The sequence below is a fragment of the Myotis myotis genome, unplaced genomic scaffold (genome assembly GCF_014108235.1).
Source record: "Myotis myotis isolate mMyoMyo1 unplaced genomic scaffold, mMyoMyo1.p scaffold_m19_p_13, whole genome shotgun sequence".
Classification (NCBI taxonomy): Eukaryota; Metazoa; Chordata; class Mammalia; order Chiroptera; family Vespertilionidae; genus Myotis; species Myotis myotis.
In genome coordinates this window covers 52,281,647-52,301,060 of record NW_023416317.1, presented here as the reverse complement: position 1 = coordinate 52,301,060, position 19,414 = coordinate 52,281,647, and the positions used below count along the sequence as shown (strand labels likewise).

The window sequence follows — 19,414 nt, the reverse complement described above, 5'->3', positions numbered from 1 at the left end:
CTTTTAGCCCCTACATTGTCACATTCCATGTATTCTTTCATAAGTTTCCAACATTCATCCTTTGTTGTCCTTTATACCAAACTACTTCATTCCTAGAAGCCTATAATACATCTCAGAGACCTGGTCTGCTTGCCTACGGTCATCCAAACTGTCATACAATGTAGTATTAATATTCCAAACAACCCATTGTGATGCTATGCCACTGCTCAACAACCATCAATAGCTTATCTGTAAGTTAATAGCCAAATTCTTCAGCACAATGTTAAGGAACCCTTTGGAATCTGAATCCCACCTAGCATTCCAAACTGGCCTCAACATTCTACACCTATAGTTTCAAAGCTGAAATAAAGCATGAATAAACATAAGGGCTAAGAAAGTTCTTCCCGGTATGACCCAGCCTCGATCATCAACCTCAGTAACCTAGCAATTCATCCCAGTTACTAAGTTTTCATTATACAGACTCTTCAGTAGCTGGATGCAGCAATCTTTTCTCTTAATCCCCACCCCATTAATTCTGTATTCCTATTTGCTGTTTGTTTCTCATAACACACATTCCAATTTGTAATCTTTGCATATTTCTATCAACCTCACTAGACAGTAAGAATAAACAGAGACATGTATGTTTTGTTAACCAATGGAAACCATGTGTTTATTATAGTGCTTGAAGCACAGGTACTACTGAATATTTTCAGAATAAACTAGAACATCAGAATAACTGGGGGAACTTCTTAAAATGAATATTCCTAGGCCTCCAGTCACATACATTTCTAGATTCAATACCATAGGAATTCTGGTTAAATTAAGTCTAAAACTCTGTATTTTTTCCAAGCACTCCAAGCATTTCTGGAATAGCCGGCAGAATTTACATCCTTGTTCTATGAACCCAGCCACACTTGTCCATCCCCAGGCCAATGGCTGCACTGCCAGCAGCTATCCTCAACAATCAAAACCTTTCTCTCCCATACATTCTCAAGTAAAATCTCAGCAAGTGAGAAAATGGGTGTTGCCAACCCTGCGCTTCCAATTTTTTCTATTAAATGCCCTTACATCTTTCCTCCTACAGTTTTAATTTGAAGCTTGGTTTGAGTCCAGATACATGTAGTTAGTTGGGTTATGGGAAGGAAAAAGGATGCTAGGTAGGTGAAGAGTATCTGTTTCTTTATAGAGAAAAGCAAGAGGCCCTAGTGTAGACCACCTACTCCCTTCCTCTGCCACCAACATGCACACATACAAGCTGCTCCATTAAAAATACTTAAAGGGAAAAGAAAAAAACTTTTTCATATGAGAACATTTGCTCACTGTCTACAGAATACCAGTGCACACACTGCTCATGAGCATCCACTAGCAAATCGAGAAAACCACTTTGCTGCATACAACTGTAATCGAAAGAACGTGTTGTAACATAATTTCTCCTATATATTCACAGGTCTACTAGCAAAGCAAAGCAGATTTGCCCACAACCAAAATTGAAAACAACTTTTATCAAGCCAAGTATTCACTGTCATTTTCTATGATTAGTAAGAACTCTGCCTAAACTAGGCTTAAAGAGCACCAATGCAGGTGTGTAGCAGAACACATACTTTGTCTGAATGTGATCTTGGCTGCAAACTGAGTAAGGACCATCTACTACTTGCAGCCCATTAAGGTCAAGTTCTATTACCTTTTCCTAAGAAAAGTAATCTAATTAGAACTGCAGATGCTGTGCACATGAGAACTTAGAATAGACATGAATACTTACCAGCTTCTACAATAGCCGGTTTATTACTAGAGCAGACAGACAGCACCTTCAGTACTCTGCTTGTGGTCCACAGTAGTTTCTCGTAAGTGTAGGTCCTCATTATATTTACTAAAGCTTGAGGTCCACCACTAGCCAGGATGATCAGCTAGAAGGACATATATATATATTGTTAGTTGTGGAATCTGCCATATTATATTACCAACATATCTTACTATACAAAAATTTCAGCTAGCTTGCCATTGACTCATATGTATTCCTGGACCACATAACCCATACTCTCATACTGAGGTCCTATTTACCCCTCCTTTTATAGCATTCCACTCAAATTCAGGCATCCTAGTCCTCCCAAGAATATAGCAACTCTGGCCTGATTTTCTTCTTCCCACAAATCATAGCAAAAGGAAAAAGAAAAGAGAAAAAAAGAAACAATGTTGGTATGCAACAGTAATGCCCAGTTCTGAAAATTATATCAAAGCTCATTTGTTGAAAATTTATACCAGAGTAGGCACTTAAACTCCTAATGATTTGGTTCATTGCTTTTCCTAATCATATCTACCTTACAAAGAGATGATATACCATAAGCATCCATTATTGCCCTTTACTTCTCTACATATTCCCACCTCCCAACGCTACCCCAATTTCCTAAAAACAAATCTTATCACTTCATGCCTCTGCTGAAACTTACTTGACTGCCTCACACTGCTCTTTTAGCATGTCTACCAGGCCCTGTGGGACCTACTCTATCTCAGTAGTCCTACCTCAGACCTTTTTGCTTTTAGTCACTTTTTGCTTTTCTTGAATTTCCAAAAATTAGCCATGTTCCTCCTTCAGTAGGACTTTCAAAGATGCCATTTCCTGTCCATGGCCTTCACTTAGTCAATCTCTCTCATCCTTGAGAGCCGAACTCAACTATTATTCCTCCAAGAGGTCTCCCTGAATCCTCAGAACTGGGTGTGGTTCATTTATATTTTCTCAAAGCCTTTACTTTCTCCTAACACATGAATTAAATAGTAACTCGGCTATTATTTCAGTGTCTATCTCCCACCCAAGAATGAAAGCTCTAGCAGCGGTTCTCAACCTGTGGGTTGCGACCATCGGAAAACACATATAGCATATCAGATATTTACATTATGATTCGTAACAGTAGCAAAATTATAGTTATGAAATAGCAACGAAAATAATTTTATGGTTGGGGATCACCACAACATGAGGAACTGTATTAAAGGGCCGCGGCATTAGGAAGGTTGAGAACCACTGCATAAGGGAAGCCTGCCTGCTATATCCCTACTGCCTCACTCAGTCCTTTACACACAGACACTCAAATATTTAAAGAAACCGATGCCGAACCGGTTTGGCTCAATGGATAGAGCGTCAGCCTGCGGACTGAAGGGTCCCAGGTTCGATTCCGGTCAAGGGCATGTACCTTGGTTGCGGGCACATCCCTCGTAAGGGGCGTGCAGGAGGCAGCTGATCGATTTCTCTCATTGATGTTTCTAACTCTCTATCCCTCTCCCTTCTTCTCTGTAAAAAAATCAATAAAATATATTTAAAAACAAAAACAAAAACAAGAAACCGAGATGTTTAACTTCTAGGATCTATACTAAGGATGAGGCATACAATGAATTCCCGAGAGTCCACAGAGAACATGACATTGGGGGTCTCCAATGCTCCATGACAACGACATTTAGAACATTCTTTTACCTTGCTTTCTTGATTGCCGTAAGCTAAAATCTGAAGGCAGTCTGTTGTAATAGCCAAGAATTTAACGTTTGTTTTGTTGAGCAAGGCAACCATTTTCTGCAGCCCACCGGCTAAACGCACTGCCATTTTAGCTCCTTCTTGATGCAATAAAAGGTTGTGGAGAGTTGTAATGGCATAAAACAAAACAGAATCCACTGGTGAGCTGGGGAGAAGAAAAAAGCCTCATCAGAAATGGTGTGATTGCATTCTTCTCCTTGAAGCTTTGAACATTCTGACCATGTTTTCTTACCCAAGCATCTTCACCAGGGCAGGAATGCCCCCAGACTTAAAGATGGCCAGCAAGCCCTCCCGATGATGGGAAAGATTGTGCAAGGTCCCAGCAGTACAACGAGCTGTTTCCACATCATTTGTATTCTGCATGGTACGTACAATAGCAGACACCATCTGAGGAGAACGCATGATGGCGTGTCTGGAAGCTTCCTTTTTAGAAAGCTGATGAACCATAACTGCAGCCTTATTAACCACCACCTATAATGTACAGGAATTAAGAGACAGCATTAATCTTCAAACACGAACATTAGGTAGACATTCTGCGACTCCTTCCTTCAAAGCAGATTAAAAAGCTCGCCGTGTCATGGCTAACCTGGTCCTCATCATTCAGCAGTTTTGTCAGTTCTGGGATCGCACGTGTGGCAAGTTCTGCATCATCTTGGTAGTTAATCAAATTTACAACAGCGTGTTTCAGCATCTGTGACGGTTCAGCCAAACGCTGGACGTTGGTGGGATGAGCGGCATCGAACTGTGTAGATGGGATCTGCATGCCCTCATCTAATGTCTCAGGGAACATAGCAGCTCGTACCCGCTGAGCTCGCGTCATCGCATACTGTCCATCAATATCTGGAAAGGGTAAATTCAATACTTACTACCCACAGTTCAGCATCCCCTGAGTATCTGCTGTTCCAAACAGTGAAGGTGACATTGCAATCACTCCCTTTTCTTTACCACACCATTTTATGTAAGTTAGTATTACACCTTAGCTTGTAGAGTAACTAATTCTCAAAGCTGCACGGTCACTCCCAGTAAGGCAGTAATACTCTTACCTGCTACCTGTTCTTGAGTGAAGGACTGAGAAAATCCCTGTTCCCACTCATACAGGACTTGTTGGGTGGTATCCACATCTTCTTCCTCGGGATTGCCTTTACCACTCAGAGAAGGGGCTGTGGTAGTGGCACCAGAATGGATTCCAGAGTCCAGGTAAGACTGCTGCTGCCAGTGACTAACAGCCGCTTTTCTGTCTGGCTCCATGGCCATGTCCAACTCCATCAGATCAGCTATAAAAACCAAATAGTATCAGCATTACTACCACAGGAATGTTAATTTTAGTTTTAAAAAAATCTGTGATATGATCCATTGAAATATTTTTAGAAATAAAGTTAAATTTGAAAGACAGCCAAGAATAAAAAAATGATAGCCAGGATTCACTTGGTGACGAAATATCTACACTCTGAGGGGACCACCTAACAGTTACTCACTGAATCAGTGGAAGAGTGGTACTGCATCCAGGCTCCAGAGCAGTCATCCAGACTAGATTCCTGCTGGTGGCTTGTTTGCTAGTTCACTAAGCCATTAGGAGTGAGCAGAAAATGAAGCAAAGGGTAGCCTGATAAGTAAGCAGGGAGAGAGGAAAGCAAGGGGGATCTGAGCCAGACTGGGCTAATGGCAATGAAGTAGAGCCCCAATTCAGTAACTAAAGGCTCATTATACAAACCTTGGGTAGCCATTGTCCACGCACAATTTTCAAAAACGTTGTATGGTGTACTTCAGATGCCCTAAAAGAGATAAGCGGAAGTCATTAGGATTTAAAATTAATTTGATTTTAATAATTATAAGTCACTAGGATCATCTTTTGCCACATGACACAGTGAAACAAAGACCTTATGGTCTCCTCAGACACCTCAACCACAGCTCCATCACTGCTGAACCTATCAGTGAAAACTCCTCTTTAACAAGCACTTCCTTTTATAGAAATACGAACTACAGATATTCAGATGTCAGAAAGCATAATTATTGAAGATCACGAAGAAAGCATAAGAGCTCTAATAATGAAAGCCAAGGGTAGGAGGCGACTGTTCAAAATCAACTCCTCCTTAGGTTCCAAAAGGCCTCTTCCATTTTAACTCTCACTGAAAAATTCATAGACCCTCTTTGGACAGGAGTCCAATGGGATTCTTAAAAAACATCAAATTTTCATTTGAAGGATCAATTGTTTTCTTTTATAATATGATGCAATCTAAAATACCTTCAAGAAAGTAATTTTGGTGACTGAATCAGAGCAGTGGATTTTTTAATAAGTTACTTTTCAAATGAAAAGTTTGCAACTCAAACCAAAAGCATGATTTTTAGTAAAGTTTTTTTAAGTTTAAATTTGTAGCAATGATTATAAATACAAGTACTACTGACTGTAATGCTATTTGATCAATATAAAAATGTAATCATTCATATATATGTATAACAATCTTAGCATCTGATTTATGTCTGTATTTTAGCTTTATTGCATAATATTTAGGAAAACAATGAATCACACAGGGAACTATTTGCAGATAAGAACAATGTAAGGGCTCATAGCCAGATAATCCCAATAAAACTTCCTTTATTACAAAGTCTGTCCCTAAACAAGTTCATCTTCACTATATATTAATTATTGGAGTTACCAACATGTAAAGATGTGGACTAAGATATTTAAGTGTGAACTGGTTTGTATCAATGTATAAAGGAGTTTAATATGTTTAAGGACATTTAAAACTGCCCTCTAAAGTCCTATTTTCTTAGGTAAAGGAGCATGTATTGATTATCCCTAAAATTGCTCTTCCAGAACTAGATTTTTACCACCACAGAGATCACTTGACACTTAAAGTTGACAAGAATTGTGGACACAATTGTTTCAATGTCCACAGAAGAAACAATTGACAATTTATATACAAGGCAAAATGAAGGACAGAAAAGAGTAAAGTTCAGTGATTCCAGTCAGTAAGAATCTTGTATTATAAAATACGGTTGATCCTTGAACAATGAGGGGGTTGAAGCACTGACCACCTGCAGAGTTGAAAATCTGAATATAACTTAAGTCGGCATCTATAGGTAGATTCCTATTTGTCATCTGATCTTGGACAATGCAGGTTTGAGCTGTGCAGGTCAACTGAAAAGTCAGTGTGTAAGTGTGTATGTGGTTCAAGATCATGTTGTCCTCAGGTCAACTGTAACTTACTCAGCAGGATTATGTGTTGAATGTTGTAGGTCATTAGGGCTGGAGTGCGACACAGAAACCAGCATTTGAAATTAACACTCTAGGATGCAGCAAGTGATCCTCGGACTACACTTTGAGATATACTATGCTGGAAAGAACCCAGGTTCTCTGTCCACTGATGCTGTATTTCACTGGTATCTTTGTGACTGGCTATTTAATCATTTTTCCAACTCTCAGGAAAATGGGTCCCTCCTGCAGCTCCCAGTATATTTCTGGGAAAGGGGATTTAAAACATGTTCTATACTGAGCTGCTCCTTAGCCAATGCCACAGGGCTCAGAAACCAACTAGTCACATGTATAGGCTGTGCAGCTATTTAAGAAGCCCTCTGGTATATCTGGCTTCAAGGAAAAAATATTCATAGTATTGTTTCCTTGTTAGTGTTGCAAAGGCAGCATATTTTAGCCATATTTATGTGAGCTGATCTAGTAACCTGACCATGATTTACAATGATTTTATGGAAAAAAGCAAGTTCTTGTTCAAAACTTACAATATCCATTTGTATGGTAGGGTCTTCTCAATACTATTATTTTTATAGCATTTCAAAATTTATGCAAAATACATGAAAATTACTTTTGCTCTTCACTGCAACTTTAGGAAGTGAGGGAGGGTGTCAATCAGAGGGGAAGTACACAGTAGGCGTGAAAATGAAGCTCTACCGAAGCAACAGTATATACCACGTCATTCCCTACACTGCCCCACAGATAAATTCAAATTTACAAAAAACCTGAGAATTATCTACTAAGGAAATTAAATATACTGTCCAGAGAGAACCAAGGCAGAATCTTGCCCCAACAGAAAGCCTTCCTCATGGTTCCCCCTCCAGAGCTTTCAGCCAAGCTACCTTCCACTACACCCTGCCAATCATTAAGGGCCTAACAAGCTCCTACTTAAGCAAGGCTTGCCAAACACTTAGGAAAACCTTCAACAAAGAAAAGCTTTTTTTTTTCTTTTTTTTTTGACAACTGAAAAATAGAGAAAAAACCAGAATGTTTCAATTTACTACTCTCACAAAGTTTGAAGAGAACAAATTCAAAATTCAAAAAGTTAAATAGATAACTGAAGCTGAACAAACAAACAAACTCCTAGAGTATACAGGAGAAAGAGACACAAAATATGAAAAAGAAATAAGGAGATTGATCCAGGGAATCAAAGCTTCATCTAATAGGTATTCCAGAAAGAATTATGAAACAAAATGAGAAATGTCTATTAAGTACCAATCACGATAAAGGGGGGAAATGCTTAAAAATTATGACTTATTAAATGTTCCCTGATGTAAGTGACCACTAACTACAGACCACTGAAGAATACTTTGTGTTCTGCCAGCTTTGTCACCACCAAGTGGTGCTTAGAAAAAGGAAGAGGGTGCCAGGATGGCCAACTTATCCAGTCTGAGGTAATGGACACAGGCATTCTTCCTTTTATTTTTAATTCTTGCTACTTAAACATATGCTTTCAATTATATATTTTTGTAAAGAAAACCTCAAAACTCAGCTTGCTATTTCTAATTTAAACTCTATAAAGGTTTAAAAATATATATCATTTATATGTAATAATTTCTATCTACATAGTAAGTTCATCCTGAACCATACCTTACTCAAAGTACTACCATGAGTAATTTTTCCTTCAGCTTTTCTAATAGGAACACTTAAGCAAGCCAGGTTTTTCTTTTGTTATTATGGAAATTTTCAAATATGCAGAAGAGTAGCTACAACTGTCTAATGAACACCCACATCACCTATACTTAACTATTAATATCATGCCATATTTGTGCCTTCCTATAGAATGACTTTAAAGTAAATTACATACAGTAGTACCTCATGCAGCTATAAAAATTAGGGACATTTTCTTTCATTCCACATTATTATACAAGATTAGCATGACTAACTGATCCTCAATTTTACGATGAGGGCTGGAGCTTCTACTTCACCATCGGCTTTAAGTGGGCTTCTGTCAAAGTCCACATGATAATTCTTGACATGATACAGATTTCAAACTAAAGTTACTTCTGCAGTTCCCATCATGACAAAATTACCTGAATTAACTAAGATTTCAAGAAGTTTGAGGATTACTCACTGGGAATAACTTTGCTATATAAAAACAAAGCAGCTCTATTATAAAAACCAGTTTTATACTGGCAGTTCATGCCAAAAATTCACTTTTCCAATAATCTGCACTAGAAGACCCAAAACCAATTGTTTATTCTGCTTTAAAGGAAGAATATGCAACTCTAGCTCAGGAGCATAAAATTTTTGATATATCCTCAGGGATTAAATAAAGTTCTTAATTTTTAAGTCATAACTCACTCTAGTTTCCTTTCTGCTTTTACTTTTTCTCCTCAGCTCTGCATGTGTTCTGAGAGGAGTCTTCCTAGATTGGCCAATAAAAAATACATCTATATATATATAAAAGCCTAAGTGACCAGAACGACCATTCACTATGACACGCACTGTGGCCAGCCAACTGGCCAGATCGGGGGCGGGGGCGGCGACCAACCTCCGGCAGTCCCCCTCCTCCCCCTGCCCGCCCGCCCAGCCTCGATTGCCCATTCGGGGTGGGCCAGCCAGACCTCACCCATGCACGAATTTGTGCACCGGGCTTCTAGTATCTAATCATACTTTTGTTCCTCCAAAACACCTAACATTAATGCCTTTGGCATTATCTTTCACTATGTAGGTGCAAAATGACTATTAGAATCATGAACTGTCTATAGCTAGAAAGGATCAGAATGCTCCCCAAATGATCTTTCTTCATTTTATTCTCTTCTCTATCTTATCCATAAAGTAATATATATTTTTAGTATTAAATGTTCCTTTGCCATTACCATAATGATATGCAGTCAATGACATTTTGATATATTTGGTATTTAAACTTACTGTTAGGCATCCTTTTAATATAAAAATCAAGTCCATGTGTTGTAGACCCTTATAAAATCCTTATCATCTGTAGTAAAGCATATGATGTGTCCTTCTTGAATATTTAGTTTGTCCTTCCCCATTTCATTTGCTATTCCAACAATGCTGAACAATACAAATAATTCTCTTAATTTCTCTCACCCAGGGATTGCTTCAACTACTGGATTAAAGGGTAAGAACTTTTAAGGCCTTTGATACATAGCTCCAAAATACTGATGGAGCATAAATTGATACAATTTTCACAGAAGGCATTATTGTACCCATGGCCAGCTTACCAAGGGCTTATCAGCATCAACTGTTATTTCAGACACTTTTTAATAGCTCTGTCCAGCCATCTAATGTATATGTCACCACCCTACTGCAAGTTTTTCTGAATTCTGAGAAAATGGAATGCTTAAAAATTTTTTGCTACACATATGTAGCTTTTTGGCTTCCCCTATTTTTGATGGAATCTTCTTTTATATTTTATGGAGTATGTATATGTTATACTCAAGAATTGTTTTTTAAAATACTTATTTGTATTGATTTTTTACAGAGAGGAAGGAAGAGGGGTAAGGTAGATAATTAGAAATATCAATCAGCTGCCTCCTACACACCCCCTACTGGGGATCGAGCCCACAACCAAGGTATATGCCCTTAACTGGAATTGAACCTGGACCCTTCAGTCCGCAGGCCGATGCTCTATCCACTGAGTTAAACCAGTTAGGGCATACTCAAGAATTCTCTTCAATGATCACTAATATAACACATTCAGGCCAACTGTGTATGTCTGAGAATATGATTTTACTCTTTAAAATAATTAGATTATGGTAATATCCTTTACATTTATGATATACTGTTAGTCTCACCAATAAATTTATGATCAGTGACACAATCCTAAAATAGTCCCGATCCTTCAGAAAAAAACACACAAACTTTCACTTTATACAAAAAGCAGACAGATTTTCTCCAGCGTATAATTTTAAAACACATGCTACTACAAGGTACATACCAAATAGCCTTTCTCTATACAGGAACATTTTTATAATTTCCAAATATAATTGTATGCCATTTAGATTAAAAAAACAAAACAATTCATATGTAATGAAAGTACAAATACATACTAACTTCCTAATAATTGGGGGCAAAGGGAATAGGCTGAAAAGGGTATTAGAGATGGCTTCAACTTTTCAGTTTTTGCTTTTTTAAAAAAAAAACCATGAAACAAATACAGCAAAATTACATCTGTTAATATGGGTGGTGAGTACACAGGTGTTTGTGACATTATTCTCTATACTTTGCATAGCAAAAATAACAATGAAAATAAGAAAATAGCTGTATATGAACATTTCAGATAAAAATAAACTCCAAATATGATTTTAACATAACCTTTGTACTTCAATCTTTTAAAACAAAATGGAGTTACAAAAAAAAAAAAAAAAAGACATGAGTACTTTATGTGCATTTTCTCAAATCATCTAAACCTTACAAACTTGAGTCTCAAATATGAGGATAAAATATTTTGATTTCCCTAAAAAGGGAATAGTCATAGAAGGCTTAACAGGCTACAAATATATTTTATAAAGCAATATAGCTATGTGGAAGGGTTTGTTGCTATCACATCTTGGAATTGAGAATCCTGTTTCTCAAAATGAGTTCACAAAATGATGCTTGGCTAAATACTTTCAAGCTGAGAACACTTTTTGTTAACATTTTAAAGACACTATTATACCTCATTTTATGTAGATTTTACAGTGTGATAAAGGCTGCACAGAAAAGTTCTTAATTTAATTATATTTTTAATAAAAACAACAGTTAAATTATATGTAAACTACTTTCCTAAATACAAACAGGATAGTCAGAAAAATATAATTACAAAAAGATTTCATTCAAAATAGCAATAATAAAAAGGTCTTTTTGAGTAGAAAATTTTGTCCTATATAAAGATGTCAGTTTTCTCTTAGTTTATAAATTCAATGTACTCCCAACAATACTCTCAGATTTCTTAGGTGTAATGATTTTGAAATACATTTGGAATGGAGGTATGACAGTAAAAAAAAAAGCCTCAAACATGTATAAGATGGAACCAATTCTGTATCAAATACTGACACAATATAAATCAATAGCATCGGCAATTAAAGAATAGCAGTATTGGGGTAGGAACGGATAAAAAACTATAGTAATCAAAAAACACCCAGATATAATGTCACAATTTAATAAATGCAAAAGGTGATATTTCAATAAGTGAAAGTTGGATTACTTTTTCATCCTACTTTATATTAAAATTAAACCTATTACTAGTCAAATATTTACATATAAAAAATAAATGAGATAAAATATGATATATACAAGGGTGGTATATACATAAATAAAACCATGGTCAAAAGCCCAATATAAGCATGACTTGAAACTCTGAAACCAAAAAAGAAAAGGCAGGTGTGTGTGTGTGTATGTAAAAATTTTAAGTCCTGGGGGGGGGTCACAAATCCAGTAAAATTTTTTTAAATGCCACACTGGACATAAGACACATAAAATAAGATTAAAGGCTAATATTCATATGTATACACAGATCTGAGGACAAATATAAAAAAAAAACAATAAATATACACACAAGAGTTTAAACTCATGTAGTTTTTGCTTATCAGACTGATAAAGATGGAAAAGATTAATGATGCCCATAGCTGATAAGGATATATGAAACTGGCAGGAGGGTGGGCTGGCACTATCCATTGAATGTAGGTGTAAATACCCTTTGGCTTTAAAAAAAATCCATTTTTATAATAGAAATGTATTCTGCAGAAATATTTACAGAATCATGCAAAGACATCTGCAAAGTAAAGCATTTACAGAGAAAAGGCTGGAAATTACCACAGTACTTACCAACAGGGGAATGAATAAGAAATAATTTGTCCATTAAGTGGAATATATATTCATCCACTGAAAAAATATTTAAGCATCTTTTGTTACTGGCATTGCAATAACCCGTGAATGAGAGAAAGAATCAAGGTCATACATCTAGTAAAGTCTGCATTCTACTGTTGGAGAGTTAGGCAATAAAAACAAGACAATTTAAAGAGTGAGAACTGTGAAGAAAATAAACAAGGTGAGAATAAAGTGACTGGTGGAGGAGGAGGGCTAGGCTAGGTAGACTGGGTAATGAGGGAGGGAGGGACATTTGAGCAGAGAAGGAGGAACTAGCCAGGTAAAGACCGGGCAGAACATTCCATGCAGAGAACAAGTACAAAGGAAGGAATGAGCTGTTTCAGAAAGGTACTAAGAGGTTACCAGTGCAGTAAGTTAAGGAACCATGAAGAGAGGTGGGAACCACATCAATAAAGATGTAAAATAAAATCTGAAGTGTGCTGGAAAGCCACTGGAGTAACATGACCTGTGATTTGGGCTTTTTCAAGTTTACTCTAGCATCTGTATGGGGGAAAAAGGACCATGAGGAACAAAAGCAAAACAGGGAGACCAGTTAGGAGGCTACTGTAAATCATCCAGGTGAGGGGGCATAGTGGATCACTATTGTAGTCATTAGAAAGAATGAAAAAGGGCACACTGAAAAAATATTCAACATATATGTGTTAAAGGATTTGCGTACTTTAAAAGTTTTTTGCATATATTTGCAGAACCTAATGGAAAGAATATTAGATATTAGAAATACCTAAGAAAATATTTTATATCATTTAGTCCCATTATGTTAGCCAAACTCTGAGAGACAGCATTAAGAAAACGTTCCTACGCATAAAATGGACTTTCTGCAAAACTACTCAGGCAATGATTAGTACCTCAAGGCAAAAACAAATTGCTAAAAGAAAAAAGGACCTATTCTTTAAAAAATAACCAATGTTTTCTAAAAATAAGGAAATAAAACTTATTGCAATTTTTTTGATATTTAGGCAAATGCCACTGTATTTAATTATATCAATGAACTAGAGGCCTGATGCACGAAGTTCGTGCAAAGGGCTCGGCCCTCGCAGCCCTGTCTTAGTCAGTAAAGTTGTTCCGCTGTTTGGTCGATTTGCATATTATGCTTTGATAGATTCCCTACTTTTTAGTTATTTACATAGATTTTCATTCAGTTCTTAGTCTATTAAAGTGGCAGTATTCTAAGAATCAACTGCATTACAAAGTAATGCCAGCCTTCTCATCAAATTACTTATATTGTTTTAAATAGTACCTTTTACAGCATAATTTTAGGACGTTGCCTTGTAATATCAGGTAACCATCTAATTTCACCCTTGACATATCTAACAAGGTGGCACAATTAAATGCCTAGCAACTTCAGTTCTAAGCCTAATGTTGTCTTATTGAATCTTCCCCTGCTGATAATTTCCCAAATTATCAGATGAAAAAACTGACTAGCAGCAGTTAATGTAAGAGTATATAATATACGAGTATGGCTAATAAACTGCTCAGTTGAAATTCAAACCCAGGTCTGTGTAGTTCAGTCATGCCCCCAAAAGTTATAGGCAAATAGTATTTAACAGTCAATATTGCAGATAAATCCAAGAGAAGGGTTAGCAATTTTTAGATAAAAGTATCATATGTACTACTAAAGAACTACTTTCTCTGAACAGTGACCACAGCAAAAACACACACAAAAATAAACATATATGTATATTGCTAGGATCTGAATGACTACCAACTCCATACTTTTACTTTGTGCCTAGTTATAGTACTACTGCTGACAAGAAATGTAGAATTTTCCAACATGAGTATATTATGCCAAGAAAATGTTAAGATTTTATTTCAAGAAAGTTTCTAGCTGTCAATCTCTACGTTTAGGATATAGGCATAATTAATGGCAGGGACTCAAATGACTCCTAGCAGTAATGCATTGCTTTATATACCATAACAATGACATTCCTCTTCTCCACTTGTTACCAAGAACGCTGACATTTAAAAAAAAAAAAATTTAAGCTCAATGAATGAACTCTGGGATGACTGGGACTATACCTTTAGTTCCTCATTGTTTCCAAAGTACTGAGCACATATAAAGCTTTTAAATATTTGAGGGACTGAATGTACCAGTAAGAAAAATGTTCAAAAAGTAGAGCAAATAAAATGTAATATGAGTTAGAGAGCCAACAATTACATACAACCTAAGATACTTCGTAAGTGCCTTTAGGAACAATGAAAGACTCGTGGAGGAAGAAAGTATCTCATCTAGAAGAGAGGTCAGCGCAAACCTTCTGTATAGAGCCAGAGGGTAAATATTTTAAGCTTTGTAGAGCATAAGCTCTGTTGCAACTACTCAACTCTGCTATTGTAGTACAAAGCAGCCACAATTATGCACACCAATAAAATTTTATTCATTGAAATTGCAAATATAATTCCTTGAAATTTCATGTGTCATGAGATATTATCCTTCCTTTGATATTTTATCAGCCATTAAAAAACCCCCCATAAAAACCATTCTTAGTTCGCAGACCATACAAAAACAGTTGATGGCCAATAGTTGGCCAACCCCCTCATCTATTTAACACATACTTTTATTGAAAACAAACTAAAGGCAAGTTAATTTATATTTTAATTAAGTACATTAAACCTAAATGTGACCAACAGTAAGCAAAAGGGTTTTTAAGTGGGTTGATATATTACCAAGAGAGGTCAAACACCTTTTTTCTACAGTATTTTTAAAAACTGGTTTGTGTAAAAGATAAATGAGAACAAATGGCATACCAAAGCCACATCAAGATCATGTATTTGCAGAAAAATACCAGGCCATTAAAACCAGGAAAATACTAAACCAGAATATGGCCTCAATACAGTATTTAATCCCTCCTTATCAGCAGGGGCTAAGTTCCAAGACCCCCAGTAGATGCCTGAAACCATAGAGTTACTAAACTTCAACTCTGCCAGAAATGTAGCAGCAGCTTCTTCATCAGCAGGCGGTCTTTCCAGTAATTTTTATATTTCTCAGTCCAAACCTATTCATCACTTGGTGTCATTTGTTTCAGGGGATCCCTTGCTGAAGTTTTCGTATAGGCTCAATGCTTTCTGGCCCAAGGAGTAGCCATCAATCGGAACACATTTTCCATGTCTTCCACCTGCAAATTTAATGCCTTTTCCACCTTAGCTAGGCACTTATCACTCACAGTGGCTGCAACTTTTTCAATTTGAGATGCAGCAAAACCAACACGAATTTCTTGTTCCTTCACTTCACACATATAAGATTTGTTCTTACCATATATCTTGGCAACCTCAGAATACAATTTTTTTCTTTCCTAATTAAGCTGAGAACTTTCACATTTTTACACTTAAAGGAAACGCTTTATGGCTTCTCTTTGTCATGTACAAATTATCAATATCATTAATCTTGAGCTTTAGGGCCATCTATAATAATAAAAGCGTAAAATGTAAATCGACTGGACGACCATCCAAATGACCTTCCAGACGAAGCAGGGTCTGAGAAGGCCTACTCTTGCATGAATTTCATGCATCGGGCTTCTAGCTATTAAATAAAATTAGGGTGACTTGAGCACAAGCACTCCATACTGTGACAATCAATCTGATAACTGAGATGGCCACTAAGTTACTAATAAGCGGATAGAGTATACAGAACGGATACGCTGGACAAAGGGTGGCTCATGTCTCAGACAGGATGGAGCAGGACAATGCAAGGTTGCATCACTACTTCAGAAGGGTGCATAACTTAAAACTCACAAATTTCTTACTTCTGGAATTTCCCCGTTTAATATTTTTGGACCATGTAACCAAGACCACAGAAAGCAAAACTGCATGTAAGGAGGACTACTCTTTACTGTAAAGATTTCCAAGCTTGCTTGAAGAACCCTTTAAACTGGCAATCAGATCCTTCCAATATATCTAATGTAACTTTTAAAAATAGCCATGACTAGGCTCCATCCTCATGGTAATTATACCAGTAAAGCTGGGATAGGACCCCTGGCATTGTATTTTATTTTGTTTGTTTGATAATCCTCACCCTACGATATTTTTCCATTGATTTTTAGAGAGTGGAAGGGAGGGAGAAAGAGAGAGAAACATTGGTGTGAGAGAGACATCGACTGGTCACCTCCCGCATGTGCCCCAACCAGGGTCGGGGAATCCAGCATGCAAATGAGATACATGCTTAATACCGGAATCAAACCTGGGGACCCTTCAGTCCAAGGGCTGACACTCTATCCACTTAGCCAAACTGGTGAGGGCTGGCATTGTTGTTTTTTTTTAAGCGTCATACATGTTGCTGACATGGCTACCCCGGCAAAGCTCTAGACAAATTATATGATCCACTCTATATACAACAACAGTAACCCAAGTTTAAACAAAACAAAACAAAAAACAACCAAAAACCTGGTACCACAGAGTAACCCGAGCACCAGCTCCTTTAGAAGCAGCTATTCATTAAGACAGCACAGAGCCTTACTTAATCTTCAACAACCTCTGTCCCCATGGGCTAGGCCAGTGATGGCAAACCTATGACACGCGTGTCAGAGGTGACACGTGAACTCATTTTTTTGGTTGATTTTTCTTTGTTAAATGGCATTTAAATATATAAAATAAATATCAAAAATATAAATCTTTTACTATGGTTGCAAATATCAAAACATTTCTATATGTGACACGGCACCAGAGTTGTTAGGGTTTTTCAAAATGCTGACACGCCGAGCTCAAAAGGTTCGCCATCACTGGGCTAGGCATATCAAGTTTATGTTACTCTCACAAAGAGACAGACATTTTACTGTCTTTGACAGCCTTACCATAGTAACAGACCTCACAATTATGAGGCTTTCTTTTATTTAGGAAGAGTAATAGAGTATTTCAAAAAGTAGACCTAGCTGGCTAGGAAGCTTTTATTTTCAAATGTGCCTGCTTTCATTATCTCAATACAAAGAACTTCAAGAGGCAACTCTAAATCTCTCTTCTACTGTGATTCCAAAAACACACCAATAAATGAGTCATAACCTGGCGCTATATATGCATGACCCTTGTGGTGATATTGTTTTCTCAATTTACCAAATTCTGATATTAATCAAGAGAGATTTTTCTGTTCCACAAAAAGCTTTCCCACAATTCCTTTATTTACTCCATAGTTCCAGGACACAGCAATTCCAATAGCATAAATGTAATGTATGTACAGATTTCATTAATTTATTCAACAAATGTTTATGCAACTGCCACATGCCAGGAGGAGGTATAATAGATTCTGGGTATACAGTGGTGATTAAAACAGAGATGGTACTTGTGTTCTTGATAAGGAGACAGACAACTGAATAAACAATTACAAAAAAGCGGTAAGTGCATAACAAGTGGAAGAAGGGAATGGAATGACATAAGAACAAGTGAAAGGTCTTAACTTTGAGCCCCCACAGGTTTCTTGAGGTTGGTAACCTTCAAACTGAGACCTGAAGAAGGATGCAAAAGAGACAGTATGTAATGAGCAGGAATATTTCAGAAACAAGAAATAGCATGTGCAAAAAGCTCAGCGTCATGAAAGACCTGATCATCTTTTAACAACTAAACCTTGAGACAAAGGGATTCAACGATAGTGGGAAGGGTGAGTGCAACGAGGTAAGGCTGAAAACAGGCAGGTCACACAGGCTCTTTAGCCTTTGGCAAGAAATGCATTTATTTATTCTCAGTGCCACTGAAAGTCCAGGAAAGGCTCTAACAGGTGAATCACAAGATCCCATTTGAGTTTTTAAATAGCTGGGTTTTTTTGCTATAATGGAAAAAACTGAAAGGGGACAAAAGCAGAAAGCAGAGAGACCATCCATAGGATATCCTTTTCAAGCTGTAAAGGGCACAGAGAAAAAAATGGGCATTAGATAGAGGGAAACAAAGACTACCCAGTTCTAGAATATTTTCCTGTTCAACAAACTTTTATTGAGCACCTATCACTTCTAGACACTGTTTTGGGTACCAGGAATACAAAATCAGGAGAAGTCTCTGAGAGGAGGGTAGGAAAAACAAGTAAACAAACATTACTACTTGCAACTATGACTAAGTGCCACAAACCAAATACGAGAGTAATCTGATAGAGTAAAATGGGTGAACAGGAGGACCTCAGTGTGGAAGTCATAGAATATACTTGTTGCTATTGGGAATGATCCACATTGAGGTGATAAGACTTAAAAGTCATTTACTCAACACATTTACTTTACCGACTACTATGTGCCATGATTCTCAGTATTACCAATAAAACAGTGAAGGAAACAGACAAAAAATCCCTGTCTTTTTTGAGCTTACATTCTGGTTCTTCTTATCTTGGAACACTGCATTTCATCCACAGTGACAGAGGAGAAGGTTAAGAACACAGTCACAGATAGGGAAGCGTGCAGGAATTCTTCCTATTCAATATGTTTAGTGAAGTAGAAAGCAGTGGTGTAAGATGAGAGTGAGAATGATGGAGGAGGTGTTGGAAGGTTTGAGAAGAGAGAAAAAAGTATAGTCATAAAGGAGGGTAAACTAATATAGCCCAGGTACCTCTGGGCATGAAGCCAGGGAGAGACAGGTTGTTGAGAGTGTGTATAAGAAAGTGATTATAACTCAAGGTGAAATTTCAGCTGGGTTGAAGTGAGGGATACTGAAAAGATTAGAAAGGTGGATAGACAGACAGACTATAGGTTCCAGCGGGGTTGATGGACTGCTGGAATTGAAGTATTTACTGGAAAAATAAAAGAGTGGGGCACTTGAAATGGGATTGGAGAGGGGAGGAATTATTGGTAAAAGTCAAAGTATTTTAGGATATGACAATGGGAATGTGTGGTTGAATCAGAGTGAAGAGTAAGACCAGTGGTGGAAAGAAATCAAGG

At 37.1% G+C, this 19,414-nt stretch overlaps 1 protein-coding gene across 5 annotated transcripts in view; it reads right to left on the bottom strand.

Moving 5' to 3' along the window:
• Nucleotides 1-19,414, bottom strand: part of CTNNB1 (catenin beta 1) — a 38,066-nt gene that overhangs the window by 8,291 nt on the left and 10,361 nt on the right. For 3 of the 5 annotated variants that reach the window (XM_036333250.1, XM_036333251.1, XM_036333252.1), the window contains exons 2-7: nt 5,208-5,268; nt 4,540-4,770; nt 4,083-4,336; nt 3,729-3,967; nt 3,440-3,641; nt 1,739-1,883 (exon numbers count right to left, since the gene is read on the bottom strand). In XM_036333250.1, the coding sequence (XP_036189143.1) occupies nt 1,739-1,883; nt 3,440-3,641; nt 3,729-3,967; nt 4,083-4,336; nt 4,540-4,770; nt 5,208-5,220 (1,084 nt within the window). In that variant the 5' untranslated portion in view covers nt 5,221-5,268. Of the gene's footprint in view, nt 1-1,738; nt 1,884-3,439; nt 3,642-3,728; nt 3,968-4,082; nt 4,337-4,539; nt 4,771-4,971; nt 5,100-5,207; nt 5,269-19,414 lie in introns of those variants that run through there. The other 2 variants (XM_036333253.1, XM_036333254.1) reach the window with 2 other exon arrangements.